The 21,979-nt window shown below is 33.9% G+C and overlaps 1 protein-coding gene across 1 annotated transcript in view; it reads left to right on the top strand.

Annotated features, from left to right (window-relative positions):
• The window catches only part of unc80 (unc80, NALCN channel complex subunit), a gene marked incomplete in the record, with an annotated part of 366,946 nt that overhangs the window by 143,726 nt on the left and 201,241 nt on the right, over positions 1-21,979 (top strand). Inside the window, 2 exon segments of the mRNA XM_081749034.1 lie at positions 1,988-2,133; positions 16,871-17,006. Coding sequence (XP_081605160.1) covers positions 1,988-2,133; positions 16,871-17,006 — 282 coding nt within the window.

The raw sequence follows: 21,979 nt of genomic DNA, 5'->3' as shown, positions 1-21,979 counted from the left end.
GTGGCTGTGCTATTATTAAAGTTTAAAGAAGATCATTGTAAACACGCAACATAATTAATATTATGCAATACAATGCTATATACACATTTTATAATTGAATTAAAACTTAAAGATTTTATTTATATACACATGAAAATTCAATTATAAAATGTGTATATAACATTGTATTGCACAATGTTAATTATGCTGCGTGTTTACAATGATCATCTTTAACCCTTTGGGGATCCTATGGTACAATTTTGTACCATACGCGTTTTTCATGGTACATTGCGTTATTTCTCATCTATTTGAGCTTTTTCGTCCGTTTTTTTGTTTGTTTGTTTGTTTTCTAAGCCCAGAGGCCTTGTAGAAGACATTACGTATGGTTTCAGACCTTCCTGCGTCCAGACATAGGAGGTGATGACGTCATAAGTCAAAAATTTATTTTCTCATTTTTTAAGCCTATGTTCAATATTTTCTGGCGGGCTTATTTTTCCACGTAGAAGATTGAAATTTTGCACAAGCATTCAGTCCACTGAGTAGTGTTTACCAAATTTTTTGTTCCGATGTCAGTGCGAAAACAGGGGGGGGGGGGGACCAGAGGGGCAAAAGGGTGAAAAAAGGGATATTTCTACCCCCAAAATCCCGTTTCTCGTCATTTTCCCGCCTCACATACATGATGGGGACACGTGAGTCATACCGTCTGAAAGGCAGCTCCATTCTGAAGAGAATGACGGTCGAATTATTATTCTAGGGTAATTAGGGACGTCTCAGTGAATTTTTTTCTAAATATACTTCTGTATAGGGTAACATGGGGAAATTTCTGATTTTTTTTCTGGCGGGCTTATTTTTGCACCTAGAAGATTGAAATTGTGCACAAACATTCAGTCCACCGAGTAGTATTTAACAGATTTTCTTTCAGATTTCTGCGTTAAAACAGAGGGGGTCCAGAGGGACTAAAAGTTGAAAAAAGGGAAATTTAGACCAAAAAAATCCATTTTTTCTGCAATTTCCCGCCTTAGATACATGATGGAGACATGTGAATGGTACCGCCTGAAAAACAGTTCTATTCAGAAGAGAATATGGGCGACACATGACCCTAGGGTAATTAGGGATGTCTCAGGAATTTTTTTCCCTGAGATCATAGTGTTTTGTGGTAATTTGGGGCATGGTGGGAAATTTTGATAAAATTTCTCCTTCCCTTACTATTCGAAACTTGAAATTTGGCACACACATTCAGTATACCAAGTACTATTTCTCAGATTTTTTTTAGATGGCTACGTTGACACAGGGGAAGTCCAGGGGAGGCCAAAGTTCGAGAAAAAAATTTCCCTCCGAAACTTTCACTTTGACATTTTTTTCCCGCTTCTGGTATATGGTATGAGCATGCAAGTGGTACCATTTGAAAGCCACCTCTATTCTGAAGAGAATGAGGTATGAACCATGATCCTAGGATAAATAGTGTCGATACAGTAGCTGCTTGACTGAAAGTCTAAAAAATAGCCCAAAAAGCCAGGATGCGGAAAGGGTTAAACTTTAATAATAGCACAGCCACATATAAATAAAAGTTCTGTGCACCGGATCCCAGAGTATGGATTCGATGTGCTTTGTTACTCAGAATCCAAATTTCAAAACCCCAGGACATCGAATTTGCCAATATTTTGTTATGGGTAAAAATTATGCTGCGTATTTACAATGATCTTCTTTAAACTTTAATAATAGCACAGCCACATATAAATAAAAGTTTTTTACCCATAACAAAATATTGACACAGTCGATGTCCTGGGGTTTTGAAATTTGGATTCTGAGTAATAAAACACATCGAATCCATACTCTGGGGTCCGGTGCACAGAACTTTTATATTTATGTGACTGTGCTATTATTAAAGTTTAAATAAGATCATTGTAAACACGCAGCATAATTAATATTATGCAATACAATGTTATATACACATTTTATAATTGAATTTTCATACACAAATTTTTTTTATCTTCTTTCATCATCATAGGATTATCATCGCAGCCTGGATACAGGAGACGAACACCCTCAGCGTCCGTGTTCTGCACTGGCTAAAATTTTTGAACCTAAACCCGAGCAAGAGAAACCTAAACAACCAAGTAACTTGGTAAAAGGAAAAAGCATGCCGAGTTTAAGGTAACCTTATATTAATTATTGCTTACGGAAAACATACAATCTTGATGTATTTTTTTAAGCCAGTATTTTTATATAAAAAAAATAATATTTACTCAGCACAATAATATAATATTTTTAAGAAATAGTTCGATAAAAATGTACTCATAAATAATAAGAAATAAGTAAAAAATATTAAAAGAAAAATCATTTGAGTATATAAAAACAAAATATTAAATTAAAATAATTAACAATATTGAAATAAACCATTGTGGATAATTTTTTATATATCTTCGTGGACGACACAGTTAGTATTCGTCTGACACTAAAAGTTATTTGATCTAAAATTCACGTAAGTATTAAACTTACTTGTGTTGAAAATACATGTATTATGATGTATTGAGTAGTGTTGCGATTTAAAATACATTTTTATTATTATTTTTTTCACTTGTTAAAAAAACGCATTCAGACTGAAACATTCAGAACCATTCACAATAATATTCTCAATATTTACTTTAGAAAAATAATAACTGAGAACAAAAGTAATATTAAAATTTGAAGAACATAGCACCCTAAAACACAGGAAACATTATTAAATAGCTTAGTAATGATTTTGGAGATGTTATTTTTCAGGTGAGAAATACGACATTAATTTTCCATAACCAGAATGGTAAAAATTTCGAAATACCATTTTCAGTTGAGAAATGCAGTAAACTTTTGTTATAACAGGTGTAATAGGAGTTTTGAAAATGTTATTTGCTGCTGAAAAATACCATGACGATTTTTTTTTATAGCAAGAGTGGTAAAAGTTTTGGAAATGTTATCCTCAGCTGAGAATTTCAGCATGACTTTTGTCATAAGACGGTAAGGATTTTGGAAGCATTGTTTCCAGCTGAGAAATATCGCATGAATTTACCCTAACAAGGATGGTAAGAATTTAAGGTAATGTTATTTTCGGTTGAGAGATAGGCAATAATTTCTTATAAGAGTAGTAAGAGTTTTGGAAGTTTTATATTTAGCTGAGAAATACGGTATGAATTTGTTATAACAAGAGTGGTAAGAATTTTGGAAATGTCATTCTCAACTGGGAAATCCGGAGAGTTTACCATGATAAAATCATGAAGTATTTCTGAGCTAGAAGCAACTTATTTATAACTCTCTTTCTTTATTCCTCCGTAGTGATTCGTATGTTTTAGGGTGCTACTTGTGCTATTTCTAGTCTTTTCGTTTTGCGGTTATGCTAAGAAATGTGAAAGGGTGTAAATATAACTTGATATTACTCTTTAAAAGTTTGCAACATATAGGTTCTATTAATGTGAGCCGTAGATTGTTAACTATATTATTTCAACATGGTGCGAGACAAACTCATAATGATGTGCTATACTGTCTTGATCACTCAATACTCCTGCTTTATGTATTCTTATCTGCATGTAGTAAGGAATCAAAAGTCAGTTCGTTGAAGCGCTTTTTCTCAAATAATGTAACACCAAAACGTTTCTGTATGGTATACTTAAAATCCCTGTCAATAATTTGTTACAGAAAGAATTGTCATCAAAATAAAAATTCGGTAGTATTCTGTGGTCAGATAAAGCCGTGTTTCATGTTCGAGGGTTTGTTATCCGACACAATTGTAATTATTGGGGAGGAGAGGATCCGAGGGTGATTGTTGAAAAAAACAAACATCGCCGAAAGGTTATAGTGTGGTGCTGCATGGCATCCATGAAGTTGTGGATCCATACGTCATTCGGGATAAAATGAATGTAGAACAGTAGCTTCTTATGCTTGAAAATTATATTCAGGTGTTGTATTCACGTGGAACAATTAAAACGACCTAATCTTCATGCAAGATAGGGCCCCACATCATTTCGCACGTCCTGTCTATGCGTGACTCGACATTAACTTTCCAGGACGGTGGTTGGCACGTCATGGCTTCCTTAAATGGCCAGCAAGGAGTTCTGACCTAACGCCCTGCGAATTCTTCCTCTGAGATTGAGCAAAAGAGGAAGTGTATCGCACAAAATCAAAAAATCTTTATAAATTGGAGGAGCGAATTCACTGAGCTGTTCCAAACTTACCGCTGGAGTATCTGCAGAAAGTCTATCAAACATCCCAATCGTACAATTCTATTGTTGTAAGGAACTAAATACTTTTTGATTCGTGAAAATTGGTTAACTATTAAAAAATTATAAACAATTTTCAATAGGGAATTAATTTCCGCCCACCCTGTATATATGCTGCATGTCTAAACCAATGGATTTCCTCACAAATTGCCAGCAGAGGGTTGGTAATTAGTTGAGGCTTGAGGAATCAAGCATCAAGGACACAGAAAGCTGCTCATGTTGCTAATAGCTTAAATAGTAGAACATCTTGCCATAAATAGAAAATGAGTATTTTAGTTCCTACATTTCTTTGTGTTATTTCATTATGAAAATACATTTTGTATAGTATTTTAGCTCAAAAACCGTAAAACCCTAACTAGGGTGATGTTTATAAATTACAGAGAGCTTTATAAACTCTACCTTAATATCCTTATTCTGAATTCTGCAGTACTTCCGTAACCAAACTTGGAAAATAAGCCTTTGTCATGGTCTAAAAATCTTTTGATATCCAATGCTTTCTGTCAGTTACACAAGTCTAGGATGCCATACAATTAACATTCAAAAAATCAACGGTTTTTCTAAGCACCATAGCTCTTCATGTGATGTAATGCTAGGAGTTTAGTTTAGTAGAGCACTAGCATATATTACCCGCTTCGCTGGGTTGAAATAAATAATTTAAATGCACACTGATATTGCTCATTTTCGATCATTTTAATGTATGTCACTCCTCCTCATCCCCCAAGTGTCGGGGCTGAAAATGGATTTAAACAGCATCAGAAGTATCACTGTTCATCTCGGTGAGCGCAAGAACTATAGATTCAACACTAATAGTGGTCATTTTTGATCATTTATATATATATATATGTTCCCCTCCCCCATGTTGCGGGCCATGACATCGGAAATATCACCGTTCATCTCAGCGAACCCAAAAAATGTGGATTCAGCACTAATATTGGTAATTTTGGATGAATTTTAAATATCTCTTCCTACACCTCCCCCAAGTTGCGGGTTTGAATTTGGATTTAAACGGGAAACTATAAATTCGACACTGATAGTGGTCAATTTCGATCATTTATATATATATAGATATATATATATATATCTTTCTCCCCCTCCCTCAAGTGGCGGGGCTGATTTTGGATTTAAACCAGGTCGGAAATGTCACTGTTCATCTGAATAATCCCGAAAACTATGGATCAGACACTAATATTGGTCATTTTCGATCATTATTATATATAGCTTCCCCTCCCCCTCCTCCGTGCTGCGGCACACGGCATCAGAATTGTCACCGTTAATCTCAGCTACTCCTAAAACTATGGATTCGACACTAATATTAGTCATTTTCGATCATTTTAAAAAGTTTATCCCCCTCCTCTACGCTGTATCCTTCCCATCTCCAACTATCAGAGCTGAACTTGAATTGAAACAGCATCAGAAGTGTCACTGTTTCTTTCATCGACCCCCAAAAACTATGGATTCAACACTAATATCGGTCATTTTTGATCATTTTTAAATTTCTCTCTCCCTTCCCCTCTTCTGCATTGCATCCTCGAAGTGAATAGCCTAAAGTAATTGCTACCCCTAAACTCATGTATGTTAAAAATTTGATTGAGATCGGTCGGGTGGTTCAAGAGAGATGAAGTCACAAAGGCAGTCATTTTTATTTTTATTTTTTTTTACATATATCTCTCCCCCTCCCCTACGATGGCTCGTCGAAGTGAAACGATAAAAAACACCCAAGGTCCGACCCTCATATATGCTGAAAATTTGATCGAGATTGGTTAGATGGTTCAAAAGTTATTAGGTTTCATTAATTTTTATTTATACGTCCCCCTCCTCTCTTCCTCCCCTAGGATCTACCGATAAAGTAAAATTACAAAAATGTTTGCAGATCCGAACCTCATGTATCGTGAAAATTTTATTGAGATCGGTCGGATAGTTCAAGAGTTATTAAGTTACAAAAATAGTCACTTTCAGTCTTATATAAATTGATTTTTATATATCTCCTCCTCCTTCTCCTCCCCTACGTTGCTCCGTCAAATTTAAATCATAAAAACGATCGTAGACCTGAACCTCATCTATGCTGAAAATTTGATCAAGATCGGCCGAGTTGTTCAGGAGTTATTAAGTTTATTTATTTTTATACCACCTCCCTCTCCCCGCCCGTTAGTTTTACCATCAAAGTGAATAGCCTAAAACCAGCCCAGCCTCGAACCTCATCCAAGTTACAAATTTGGTCGAGGTCGGTCGGGCGGTCCAGGAGATTTAGAGTCACAAACATAGTGATTTTCAATTTTATATATATGTAGATTAGAAACTACTTAGAAAGTAATATTTGAAATGTCGATTATCGACGTCGGCTCTTATACCGGCTATCGATTTGTTTTTGTGAGTGCAAGGAATTGTATAGGAAGTATTTTGGAATTACTATTACTATTTTGCAAAAACGTTCTATTAATGTGAGCTATAATGTGTTTTGTTAAATGTGTGATATGGTGAAAAGTAACAAATTCATGACCAATGATATTGCGTGTATTATGAGGTTTACTTTTCATTATTAAGTATTGAATATATGAAGAATTATAAAAATCTTTTATCATATACAGTGCTCATATTCAAGGTATTCCGAAAAGAAATTACTAAAACTTGTACAGAATACATGAACACAGTAGAGTTTACTAAATTTAATATCTTATAGTCGTCTAATTTGGAGAATAAACTGTACTTATATAAGTAATTCCAAGATAAAAGAAATCGTGATCTGAAAATACATCATTTTAAGATTATCTACTCAGATAAAACGAGGTGTGCTTTTGTATGTTTTTTATATCAACACGCTAGAACGGCTGACCAGATTTTGATTAAATTTTATACAGAGAGAAACCTCGGTCCGGGAAAAGCTTGTATAATTTCACTTTGTTGATTTAATTATCATGAAACAAGATAATATATCACAACGTTTTCTATATGAAATTTGTGATGGAATATGTTGAGATTAGTAGCAGACAAGTGGAGCAGGTTTTATTATTGGACAAAGAAATGTCCTGTTTATTGAGCTCAGACTTTATAACCATCCGGTATGAGCCATCATTAGAATATAATATTTATATTTCATCATAATGTTCGTAGTTTCCTTTGTTCAAAGACAGAAGGTAAATCTTACAAAATACAGCTCACATTATTAAAATTTAAATTGTTGTTGTTATCAAGTACAGGTACGGTACCAGTACGTATTAATAAAATGGCAACACTACTCAGGGATATCCGTTTTTTATGTGCCCTTGTAGAATAGATTAAAACATAGGAGGAAAATGGTAATAACCTTAGGAGTGTTTCAGTGTGCATGTTATTGTGAAAATTACAAGTCATGATCGCGTTCTGAAATGAACGGAAGTAATACAAGCATAATAAAATTAAAGGCAAACTACACAGTTAATCCCTTTCTATATTCATTTTTTTTACATTAATAACTAATGCAGAAAATTGAAATTCACTTTATATTGTAAAAATAGGAAATGCACAAGCATTTCCTTTTGAGACCAGTTGGCTCTTGCTGATAAGAAAAGTCTTTCTGTAATTGTGACTTTATGTAGGAGCCCAATGGTGGTGAATGTATTTTGACGGAATGAGACCAGGAATAAGAGAGAAACAGAAAGGAGTGGTGAGGATTTTTCCACACAGAATTCTTCTTCCCTCTTTCTTATTCTTTAATGTATTACAATCCAGGTTTGCTAAATACAGTGAATCATTCAGTGGAAGTCTCATCGGTAAAAAATTAAATAATATCTCTTTTCAAGCTAAGAAAAGAAAGTTTCATACAGCTTCAAAAAGTTGTGTGCAAGAATTATACATAAGGCAAACTTTCTTTCCTTAGCTTGTAGCAATACCGATATAACTTCCGATTTACTTTTTTACCGATATGACTTTCCGTAACAGCCTCTACTAAATCATTCACGTCTATCTGGATTTCCATCAGGCCCAGATTGGCCCAGGTAGCTAGGTTGCGATTTCCATCAAGACAGGGGCCAAATCAGAAGGGGGGCCCAATTGAAAGTTTTAATAATGAGAGGAGGTCAGGAGGAAGAGAAAAATGGGGAAAATGTATGCGACAACTAACATTCTTGTGAACAGTCACGGCGGCAATCTGTATAAACAATATCTGATTTCTGCATTGAAACTAATATAAGAGTAAAATGGCCACGAATGGTTTTACATTTCACCGTACTTGGCTTATATGTTAACTTTATCCTGTATTCAGGTTTCCTTTGAGAGTTTTTTTTTTTTCAATTCTTAAAATAATAAAAAAAATCGTTAGCGTTCGTCCTTGAGTCAAGAACTTTTAGAGGGTATTTTTGTTTTACGTAGAAACAGATTTTGATTTCGATTATGACAAGGCAATAGATAATTCTGCGGCTAGTTTCGCCGAACTGTCTAGAATGCTGAAGTTGTAATTGTGTGTTATTCTCATAAATATTATTACGTAACATATACCCTGATTTTATATTATGATCTTTATGGTATAATGTACGATGTGGCTACCAAAGAATAGCGTGCTTTATCTAAGATAATAGTGTGCTTTTATTGTGGAAAAACAGTGGGTAGTTGGGGAAGGAGGGTGATTGAGAATTCGGGACCAACACAATATGTCAGCCACGGAGCCAGCTAGTAGCCAGTCCGACCCTGATATCCATAAATCGGAACTTGGTGACAGGACAGAGATATGTCATCTGCTTTACAGATAATAATTTTAAAATGATAATTAACGGTTGATAAATTCCATTAAAGGTATTGGTATTTTGAAAATTGCCAATAGCCCCTAATATCATATTTTTATGGAAAAATCCAAAACATTCCTACACGTATACTATTTCTCTCACCTGACGTTACATTTTTAGCACACAATCACCTGCCACCGTTAGTGTACCACACCAACACAGAAAAGCAGGCTTATCCAGTGGTAGTTCGCATTTCACATTAAAAATCTAGATCTACATTTCATGTAACTTCAATGATGACAAAAGACGTTAACATGCATAATGCCAAACAATCTATACAACATCTTAGAGCTATATTACACATTTTTTTCTTTTTTCGATTAACTGATGCAGTTTGCCTTATCACGCAAATATCGTGTTCCCAGAATGCCCAGGGATGGGCATAATATTTACTTAAACTATTGTTGTATTGTTAACATTATAACACTGTAGATAGAAAATTCAATGTTTTTTAACTATTTCTAGTTTGATATTTTGTTTTACATACCTTCATGAAATAGACAAAAGATACCACACTACAGAACATATACTACTACTTCATATACATTTTCGAACAAAAATTTGAAAGGACATATTCATAAAGTAAAACAGATATTTTGCTTTCAACATAGTTGTATAGACAAATATTTATAACTACTTTGCATAATGTGTAAGAGCTGTGTTTACAGTTCATGAGAAGGTAAATAGGTTGCAAGAAAGAATAATTTACTTGTTGGTATTTGTGGATATCTTGTTAAACTGCATGTTACTTACCTACTAGTTAATGGTTCCAAACAAATTGTCAAGCAAGCTCATATATGTATACAGTGAAAGGTAAAGGAAAAATGCAATATCGCGAAATTCTTTAATTGCTGTAAGTGATTTGTTTTTGCGTGATGCTAAAGACTTCAATAGTTAACAAAATTATTTCACATGATGTTCATAATTGTAGAGAGTATTTCGCGAAATATTTTAGCTACACTTTGTTAATATATTCTACAACAAATGAGACGAAATTTTATTTTGCATTTTACAGAGAGATGTTTACCAAATAATACTAGAATTAAAGCCAAGATTGCCTTCAATGAAACCTATGTAAGACACGATAGGAATGACATAAGTTTGTTGCCTTGTTGCCAAACCGTAGAATGCATAATATTAGTGCAGTTTGTATTGACATCGAGCATCGGCAAATGCAAACTTTACTTAAAAATATATACATGTGTCAATTATTAAGGTTCTAGATACTTATACTTTGCAGTCTGTTGCATATAGTAAACGTAGTCACTGTCACTGTCATTGGTAAAAAAAAATAAAAGAATTAATTCTGGAACCTCGCATATTCCTTTAACTTCAACATTACACTTATTGTTAATAAATTAATTCATGATTTAAACAAACTGATAACAAAATAGTGTGAGTATTAAAATAATTGAATATAGTGTATATTTACTTAAATTAATCAATAATCAATTTGTAATTCTACACTTGCTGAAACAAAAGTAAATTATAAATATACGTACATCACATTACCGAGTGTGGAGAGTTTTGATTTAAACATTTTGAACAGCGGTTATATTACTATAATTCTAAACTAGTTAGTGTGAAAAATATAACATTGTTATAATTCGTATGGCATAAGTATCACAGTGACAACTGTGATGAATATATATATAGGCTGTTAAGAACTATACCAACAAACTATAAGGGATTATTCCTTACATTAAAATAAGAGAAAAAAATCATATGAATATGTGTGGAAAAGTATATATTTTCAGACCTAGGGCTGTCCAAAATCGTAAACAAGCTAAATGTCAACACGAGCTATTTCGAATTCGAGAAACCATGGAGTGGCGGTCCATATTAGCAAAAAACAAGTCAACACAATCCAAAAATATATAACACTGTGTGCGTGGGTTTCCTCGGGGTTCTCCCGTTTCCTCCCAGTTTCTTCATTCCACCATTTCATTCATTTCTCATCATCACCATCTCCTTTAGCCTAGCCAGCACACTGTGGGACGTAAAACTTATAAATTTCATTTTTCCAAAAATACATATTTCCTCAAAGAGCAATGAGTGTGCAGGGGAATGCCTACAAGGTGTAATTTCCAGACATGCTCTCAACAGATTTTTTTCCAATATGTTTTGAATTTAATGTGGGCCCAAGGTAAGTAACAGACAAGCTTTGACACCAGTGAACACGATATGCTTCGGTAGGAAGTCGGAAGTGTTAGGAACCGCTAGCACCACGGTCCCTCGTTTTCGAAATAATGGGTGTTGTGAGTTTTTGTTTCACACTTATACATGGAAAAGTGACTTATACTGTGACAAAATATATCGCAGCACCAGTTATTCCGAACACAAGGAACTGTGGAGTTGGCTATTCCTAACGCTTCCAACTTTCCGCAAAGCACTCCGTGTCCATTGTTGTCAACGCTTGCGTTTTTCCTACTTTGGACTCACCTTGAAATCAGGGCATATATGAAAATTCTGTTGAGAGCATGTCTAGGAATTTTACACTGTAGGGAATCCTCTGCACATCCGTTGCTCATTGATAAAATATGCACTTTTGGACTACGATTGTCCTTTCTTTATGCACTTATGGACCACCTTTCCATGGTTTCTCGAATTCAAACTAGCACGTATTGAAATTTAGCCTTTCCTCAATTTTGAACAGCCCTAGCTCTGAAACTATGAACTTTTCACCACAGATTTATATGATTTTTTTCTGATTTTAATGTGAGGAATCACTTCTTATAGTTTGTCGGAATAGTTCATTAACACCTTGTATATATACATGCTACGAGTCTGAGAATGATCGAATAATCTTAGTGATGTCATAACAAATACACTAAAATGTGTATCTATTATTATTATTATTATTATTATTATTATTATTATTATTATTATTATTATTATTATTATTATTATTATTATTATTATTATTATTATTAAATTTGCATTGGCCAAAGTATCAAAATAGATGTGTACTTACCATAAATATACCTCTTGCGTTTACTGCAAATTAATATTAGCAATAATATTTCTTATATTGTGTGTTGATAGTTAAAGATAAATAAGGTGTCTACTTATTACTAATAATAGAAATTAAACCTATATTTGAAATGAACCAGAAATAAACATTGAAGTAAATACGTACTATTTATTTAGTAGTTAACAAGTACTTACCAATGTTTATGATGCTATTTCGAAAGATGTACTTGCAAAGAGGGAAAGAATTAAAAACTAAAAGAGATTACTAAAATGCGAATGATAGTAATTAATGTTTGTAAATTACACCAACATAATTTTTGCGATGTTCGACTGTTGATTACAATAATTTAAAAATAGATTTTAATTTATAGTCTTGATATTTTATTTAATGACTTAATGATATCAATAGTTATTCCTTAAAGTATTATTTATATTATCTGAAAAAAAAACCCTAAAAGAAGTAACAGAATCAAATTACGAATTTTACTAACAAGGAAAGTACTTGGGCTCGAACGGGTGAATACACATAAAAAGGAAAGCATGTGTAATGTTAGCACCCCAGAAGCAAACAGCGATGACTGGTTTTCTGCAAAATGTTGTAAACGTCCGCAAGAGCAGGGCAAAGTAGAGCACGTGCCATAACTACAGGACATCTATGAAGTCTGACCCCGGACCATTTTTGCGGAAACGGTTGAGTGGAAAGAAAAGTCGGCGCACACGTATCCCATTATTTTTCGGGGCACACTTGTTGAATGAAAACGTATTGTCATTTGAAAGGTATTGCGAAAACAAAACAAGTTGTAACAAATCCTGAATTTGTATGCGCATACTATTCAAAATGGTGGTCACAGACTCCTTCATGACAACTGTGTTGACATTTTGACTGCCTACCATTTTGTATAGGATGAGCGTATAGACTCGGGACTTGCTTCGTCTTGTTTCTTTTCACAATACCTTTCCAACAATATATTACTTGACCCCCTTACCATTTGAAAATTTTGATTGTACCCTGTCTGTGACCCTCTGGGGGTCCCTGGGATACAGTTTTTTCATTCAAAATGTGTACCTCGAATGGTAATGGGATATGTGTTTGTCAATTTTTTCATCCTTCCAACTCTTTTCCGCAAAAATGGCCCAGGGTCAGACTTTATAGACACCCTATAGTTATGACACGTGCTCTACTTTGCCCTGCTCTTGTGTACATTTACATCATCTTGCACAAAAACGGACATCACTATTTGCTTCCGGGGTACTAACATTAAACCTTTCCTTTTTGTGCGTATTTACCCGTTCGAGCCCAAGTACTTTCCTTGTAAGTATAGAAGCATGGTAAACAATAAACTTGGTTTAAAAATGATCATATATAGTCGATGTTAAACACTGTAAATTCGAAAAAAATCTATTATTTTTTCAGTCAGTATGTCCAGTAAAATATATCAGAAAATTACTTTTGAATACATAAGCTTAAATTTTAGGAACATTATAAAGTTGTATTACTTAATGCAATATTACAGTATTTATATATATAAACGTAATATCAGGATAAATTGACAATATTTAAAAACACTAAGTAAGTTCACAATATTTATATTGCAGCTTAAAAATCTAGAAAAAAGTGAACTGCAGCAAATGTAATAATGAATAAAAACTTATTTTTAACAGTTTTTCATGTGCGAATAGATCAGTATAAATTGTTTATTGTTTGAACTAATATTTGAACTTGTAAACTACATAGACTCTTTATATAGAACATGGAAAACATACAAATAGTAAACTGTATACACAATTCAGATAGAAGGTAATTCAGAACTCAACTGCCCATCCCTGTCGGATTTAAAATAGTCAAAATTTAAAGAATAACAAACAAAAACAGACTAAATTTTGAAGTCATATGTTGCAAATATGATGATTGATAATGGATCTTCATTGTAGAGATGCTATGCCTGTCTCTTAACTTCCCTGTGTCTGTTTTCTCTTCTCGACAATATCTCATTTCTCTTTTTCCCTCTCTTGCCTCAGCTGTTTGATAGATGAAATAACTGGTGGGTAAGTTAGCTTAACTAAACTTGCACTCCTCACACGTTATATTATTGTAGCTTAGCTATTTCTTTCAATATTTGCTTTTGTTTTATAATCGTTATTTCACTACTCTACAGTAAAATGGCAAAAGTACACATTTTATGTTATGTACTTATAGTGCAATAGTTAGAAAATATTCTTATGTAACAAGTATTTTTATTGGAATAATCCATACTTTAAATGCCAACTACTCGATCTTACTAATACGAAGTCTTTTTGGAGATCAAAATTTTTATTTAACTTATAATTTTATAACGCGTTTTTAACTTTTAAAAAATACTTTGTAATATGATGTGTATATATTGTTCATTGTTTTAGATAACTAATTGAAGGTTATTGAATCATATATGTATATTAAGACAATATACTTTGAACTTACGTGTCTTTTACTTATCTTAGTTTTCAAGATGCATTGCGTCAGTTTCTTTCTTTTTTAAGTCGGAACTATTTAAACTACAAATTAAACTTGAGAAGAAAATACTAGTAAGGACTGTTATTAATTCAGTTTTACTTCTGGCAATAGTATTACACACACGAACATACCAAAGATAACTTGTAAAATAAATTTTAATGATGAACTTACTTATTCCTGTACTATTGGTATTGCATTAATTGGCATCTACTTAAAAGTAGAAATGAGATACATTTCATACTAGAAATGTACTTTAGTTCGGGACATGATAGAAAGTTAAACAACAAAGTAGTTTGTAAAGAAACATATAAAATAATTTCATTGAATCATAAAGAACATTGCCCATTTTAGGCCCATTACGTGCACAAATAAGATCAATACCAATTGATAAGCCACACCCAATTGACACTTTGCTCTAGAAGGAGTCCTTCATAGATTCCTAGGCAAAAATGTGAAGTAATACTCTAGAAGAGAAAAATGGGATATTGGGGTTAACTTATGATAAGGCAATGGTCTTGACGCTTATAATACTGTGTTTGGTGAAGTAAAGTTTGAAAGTCTTGAGTGAAGAAGAGCAAAAGAATGGAGCAATATTATTCGTTATCTTTTGAGCTTTCAAGGGAGAAATACAAATTATCGAAGAAAGTACTATGAGATTTACTTTCATCTAAATGATGTCCGGAATCCTATAAACCAAATAATGATCAATGGACGGAGATTATTCAATAGACTTATGATAAACATTTACAAAAATAAGGATATAATTTTGTATTTCGCTAACAGCGTTGCAAGGTTGGTTTTTCGATGCAATATTCTACTTTTTTTTTTAAATAAGGCAAATTATCAACACTAACATGATTTTTCTCTGTTATCTAGGAAATTGACACTCTGGTAACCTAATTTTAATGTTGAACCATTTAGAAAGCCGAATTGTGTCACTGATGTAGTCAGATTCATGTATCCAGATTCCTCTTGGAGAATTTCTGTCCAATGTAAACTATCACTAGCATCTTCATAAATATAAAGTCAGTAATCACCTGAGTATGGGTTTTATATAAAATACACACAATGACGGTCTGACGCATTATCTAATTGTGAGCTGCTGTAAGGGTTACTGTGTAAAAGTATTTTTGTCTACATCTTTTTCCGTAGCAGAGCTATGTAAAATGCGGTACTGTACTGCTATGTATTTTTTTCTTATTTCACTTGTGCATTACTTCAAAATATATATTTTTCCTCCACTATTATTGAGTGTTCCCTAATTGTCGGGTATTCTTAAAGAAATGGTAGACCAACATGATGCTCTTGACTGCCCTCTAGAGCAAGTTTCTGAGCATTACACTTTAGATATTTAGAAAGAGTCAGAAGCAACAATAATCAGCAGCTTGTATGCAACGGATTCTTTGCATCTCATTGTAGTTCAGAGACGCATCTCAAGTCCAATCTAACACATTTCATTCTCCGAATTTCATAATTACTCATCTTACTCTCCTACTCCGAGTTACGATCTTTTGAAACAACCATCAGGACAAGAGTAAGAAAAAAAAGTAGATTAGTGGGGTCTAGAACGAATGGTAATTATTAATGAAAAAAGATAACGACTATAGACACCAATATAAATTATAAGCTAAGTATCTTAAGGCTTTAAGTGAGAATTTTTCACCATTGTAAATATATTAAGCTATTTTATGCTTCTTCTATATGGGTAATAGTTTGGTGATTGTTCCATAAGAGCAAGTACATGTTATGTTTATTTATGAGCACAAGTAGTTTGTTTTCCAGTTTACTGTGTTTGGAAAATGTGATTTTTCACCATATTATATATTTCAGTAGATCAGAAAGGCATATGGTTTCATTTTGTGAGTGATAATTTAAATTCCATGTAAATTATTATTTATCTCAACCCAGTTACATTTATTATAAAGTTAAAATATCTGACTCTAAAATTTGATTGGTTGCGAATACCCTTATTCTTTCAGTCTTTGCACGAGTATTGAAATACTTTTAAGCGTGTTTGATCTTCTACATCAAAAAATACGGTTGATAGACGAACTTGATACTATATTAGATTATATTTCTGTAAAATATTCATTTATTGTTGTCTATAATTTCGGGAATTAATTAATTATAGAATTTATCATCAAATATTTATTAACAAATGATGAAAGAATGGTATATTGACTTTGTCTATTAGTGAGTATCGAGTCAGTTTGTAGAATACGATAATTTTTTTCGTTATGAAAGATGTGCTTTAAAGATTAACATATCAAATAGAACTGTCATGTTTATTTCTTCACTATTCTTTATAAAGAAATATTTACACGGACCTACTAAACATATTGAGATTTCTTTATACAAGAAGGAAGATTATATTTTTGATATTGAGTGAGAATGTGATTCTTTTATTTTTGTTTTCTTTTAAGGTATATTGGAGAAGCACACCCTGACAAATCAAAACAAACAAAGATTCCTGTAATTCAAACGCATACAATTCCTAATCCTATTATTACTGTAACAGAACATACACCCACACCGTCGCCAGATTATATGAGAAGACAGGTAAGAAATGTAACAAGACAATTAATTACTTTTACCTTTGTAGTACAAGGTCTCGAGGCCAAGTCATAATTGAATCAAGTAAGCTTTGTAGTTGACGACTTCTGTGTATCTGAATTAGTTAATCATAAGATTTAAGAAATGTATCCAGAAATAATTTTTACAAATAATTACAACCAACAAAACAGATGAATGTATTGTAATAACAAAATACGAGGATGATTCAAAAAGTAATGCCTCCACGGTGATACATTTCTTTGTGTTTGACAGATATCGCCGATACAAGTATCAATGGAGGGCTTGCAATGTCAGCTGGAAATAGTGACATCATTTTTCAGCATAGTCCTCATTACGGGCAACACACTTACTCCAACGCGAAACAAGGTTTTTCATGCTTCGGTGAAGAATTGTGGTGGGTGTTGGCGACACCATCGTTGAACTGCTACTTCCAACTCCGCGTCACAACTGTAACGTTGGCTCTTAAGGTGACCTTAAGTTTGGGGAAAAGCCAAAAGTTGGAGGGCGCAAGGTCCGGACTATAGACAGGATGAGGCAAAATGTCAAGAACATTTTGCCAGCAGATGGGACAACTTTAAATTTTTGGCGGAGGAGAGGACGTGTGGCGGTACTCCATCGACTGATGCTTCCTTTCCGGGTCGTAATGGTGTATCCATAACTCGTCACCGGCAATGAATATTCCTGGGCACAAACGTTCCGCAGTCAGAAATGACAAAATGTATTCATTTGTTTCAACCGGACGTCACCACTGAATGCAATAGATTGCTCCATTACTCTGGAACAAGAAGAGATAGGAAGACAAAACAAGTGACATTCTATAGCTTAAACATTAGTACATTAACGGTAAACAGTTCCAATATTAGCAGTACTATTGGCCAAGTAGTGTACTTGAAGGCATTACTTTCTGAATCATCTACGCAGTTAAAGAAAAAGTTAACTCTCGAAGTTACACTTGTATATACAGAGTGTCCAATATACAATGCTACCCAGAGTTTGAGATAGTAGAACTTTTGAACCGGAAGCGGTACACAAATAAAGATTATACCAAAATGAAGCCTTATTCATGCATATATTTTTAAACTAGGAAGCAATGATTAAAGTACACTAGGAACCACACAGTGTTGCCAGATGTAACCGAAGATGTAAATCATTTTTTTTTACAAGTCACGTAAATTGACTCATAACTCATACGTATGGATGTTCTGTCGTTAATTTTCAGTTGTATAGTTGGAATAGCTTGGAAATTATGGAATGGAAAAAAGAATTTTTCATATCCACCGATAACTAATCGGATGAGGCCTCTGTAAGGGGTTACTAGGGAAAACGTGATTTTCATAAATTAACATTTTGAATTGGCAACAGTGTCGATGTTTCAGTGCATCAAAAGGTGTGTTAAGGATCTGTCTACATTATGCAATTCCTGAAAACAATGAAAAAGAAACTTTGAAATTATCGTGATAAAACTTTTACTTACATGCACCCGGCAACATTGCTATTCATCACAAACTGAATTGTCAGTTCTATGGCAGATTCTGGAAGTGCCCCGTTTCGATTCAATGAATAGCAGTGTTGCCGGGTGCATGTAAGTAAAAGTTTTATCACGATAATTTCAAAGTTTCTTTTTCATTGTTTTCAGGAATTGCATAATGTAGACAGATCCTTAACACACCTTTTGATGCACTGTTGCCAATTCAGAATGTTAATTTATGAAAATCACGTTTTCCCTAGTAACCCCTTACAGAGGCCTCATCCGATTAGTTATCGGTGGAAATAAAAAAAAATCTTTTTTCCATTCCATAGTTTCCAAGCTACTCTAATTATACAGTACAAACAAAAAATTAACGACAGAACATCCATACGTATGAGTTATGAGTCAATTTACGTGACTTGTAAAAAAATTGATTTACATCTTTGGTTACACCTGGCAACATTGTGTGGTTCCTAGTGTACTTCAATCGTTGCTTTCTAGTTTAAAAATAATATGCATGAATAAGGCTTCATTTTGGTATAATAATTATTTGTGTACCGCTTCCGGTTCAAAAGTTCTACTATCCGAAACTCCGGGTTGCATTGTATATTGGACACCTTGTAGTAGGATAGATTTATATATAAAACATTAATATAAAATAGTATGTTAAATAAATATACAACATTGAAGAACAAACTGCAACTAACATTACCACCACTACTACTATATTACAACTAATACATAAGATTGTTGAAATGATATGTGTATTATCAGAAGATTCACCATTTCATATTTACAATCATGAGTACTGAGGGAATGATTCTTTTCTGTGACACTACAAGTATCCCTGCTCTATTTCAAAAGGATGAAGTTCGTCAATTCTATTGCAAATACCTAGAAAATTTATAATTTTAGAGATGCCCTTTTCTTCTCTTACGTTTATCTCTAAACAATATAATCATTATACTGAGTAACGGGATGAATTACAAAGTCAATAGCCCACTTTGACTACAGTAAGTATTCCTCATCGATAAAAAAATGTTTGTGACGTCTACATGTGAAATAATATTGCAAACTTATTAAGCTCAGAAGTTTTTCAAAGTATGACAAAGTTCTTCAGGTAGTGATATATAAACTTTCTCCGCTCAAATTCTAATATTTCAATAACAAATAATACGTACACCTTGTCTCAAAAAGGTTGAGCGCATTCTTTATTGGTATTTTGAGGCAAAAATTTTCTAAGTCCAGCTTCGGGTATCTTCGGGAAAAAGTAAGCCAGGTTCGAACCTCCAAGCCAGCCTTTGCAATCGGGAAAAAGTTTGCAGATGTGTTTTTCTTCTTTTAAATATAATAAGACTTGTTACCAAGTGTTTAAAAAAGCAACATTGATTGAAATACTTAATGATACAATATTTCGAAACCTTTTTTTTTTTTAATGTTAGCACATGCTTGTTTGTCATTTAGCTCTCCATACGTAATGGAACATTTAAATACGTTAAGGAATCTTTCCATATGTAAAAGAATGCTCAAAGTTAAGAAATAGAACATAATTATCGCCTGAGTACTAAAATAAAAGTCAAAGTAGAACAGAAACAGCGTTTGTAATGGATATGAATGTCATAATTATCTTGAGATCCGTTACACCTCGCTAGAAGGTTGTGTTAGCTCATTGGTAAGCTGTCGGATTTTAAATCATAAGGTTGAGGGTTCGAATCCCGTCTAGGCTAATCCTTTTTTTAAAATTATATTTTCCGCAATGCATGAAAAATTATATAAAATAATTACATTAGAATACATAAGTTGTGTATATATAACATAATCATTGCAGAACATAGTAATTATTATGTTTAAAATATAACATCTGAGATAATTTTCACAGTAGGTCGGTATTATATATGAGGATGTAAATACAAGTTAGGAAAATCATTTAATAGCAATAAATAAGTTATGTAGTGTATTTATTTGCATCTATTTGTCATACAGATGTAACTTCTCAATATTCTCATTACAGCATGTCATTTACATTCGTGAAATACAATATATTCCTACGGATATAGAAAGTGTATAAACAGAGTACCCAAAGTCGTATCCTGCTTCAAGATACATAACTTTTCCCGATCCCCTTAACGTCACGGGAAGAAACACAAATTCTCTTTAGAACGGAATGTCGTTACTTAGAGTCTCATTCGAATACGTTGAATATGCTTTTGTATATTCATCTCTCTCTCTCTCTCTCTCTCTCTCTCTCTCTCTCTCTCTTTCGCTTTGTTTATGTGTCTGTGTATGTGTGTTGCGGAATATCCCAAGTTGAATACAACATTTGCCAAGTATATGAGGATCATTGTCATCGAATACCAGAAATTGAAAATCGTATTTCTTCAGATTGGGTTTGCGTGTTCATGTTAGCTCACTGGTAGAGTACGGACTTGCCAATAAAGAGGTCTTGAGTTCAAAGCCTACAGATAATTATCATTCTTTTGTTGGTAGGATTGCACAGAAATCGGATACAAGGAGTGGTTTACTTCTAGAAATATTTTCAGAAGCGTTTAGGTAGCCCTGAAAAGGGCTGTTTTCGGGAGTTAAGGCTGGGACATTAATATTGTGTCCAAGACCCTTCTGAATTTATTACACGCTCCATTCTTCTGGGCATGGAATCTATTACATGGGTGACAAATCTATCTCCTTCCCCTACCTCCAGCCATGCTTCGGAAACAAGATGCCACAGGTCATCCTGAGTTCTTGGTGGATCTGCCTCAGGTCAACTTTCCCTTAGAGTACGCTTCACTTCTGCCCACATATTTTCCATGAGATTGAGGTCTGCTCCACGAGCGGCCAGTCGATTAAATCAATCTCAGGATGCCCTGCGAACCATTCCTGAATCACACGGGAAGTATGTATTGGCGACTGGTATTGCTGGAACTGAATTACACCATCAGGCTGAAATACTCGTACAGATAGCACCATGATATTACTGATAATGTCTAAGTACTGAGCATTGTCCAGATGTCCTTCAATTCTATGAAGCTGTCCTGCTCCGCGACTGGAAATCCAACCCCAACATAAAATAGATACATGGCCACTGCGATTGCAAGCAGCCACATATCCATGGTCATATCGGGTGCCTCTCGGACGATACACAAAACGGCGTCCCTCCTTTGATGTTGTGAATATGGATTCATCTGAGAAAACTACGTTTTCCCAATTGAGACCCACATTCGCCTGTGCAAACGCGAGACGGTAAATTTTGTGGTCGCCTGAGAGTTTTTCCTTCACGGCAGCAACACGGCCACGTAACCCAGCATGACGAAGCCTTCGCAGAGCTGTATGCTTACTACCAGGAAAGAGAGAAACTTCCCTTAGCTGTCTAGACGTCCTTAGTGGGTCTAACCGGGCTTCGTTTACTAATCTCGCATCTTGGGCTTCGGTTGACACATGCGGACGACCAGGAGATCGTAAATTATCAGTCTGACCTGTAGCACCATATTTCCGA

Source organism: Thermobia domestica, chromosome 2 (assembly GCF_964235325.1).
Source record: "Thermobia domestica chromosome 2, izTheDome1.hap1.1, whole genome shotgun sequence".
NCBI classification, from domain to species: domain Eukaryota; kingdom Metazoa; phylum Arthropoda; class Insecta; order Zygentoma; family Lepismatidae; genus Thermobia; species Thermobia domestica.
Note: the sequence above shows the minus strand (reverse complement) of the source record. Positions and strands in the feature narration are given on the sequence as shown.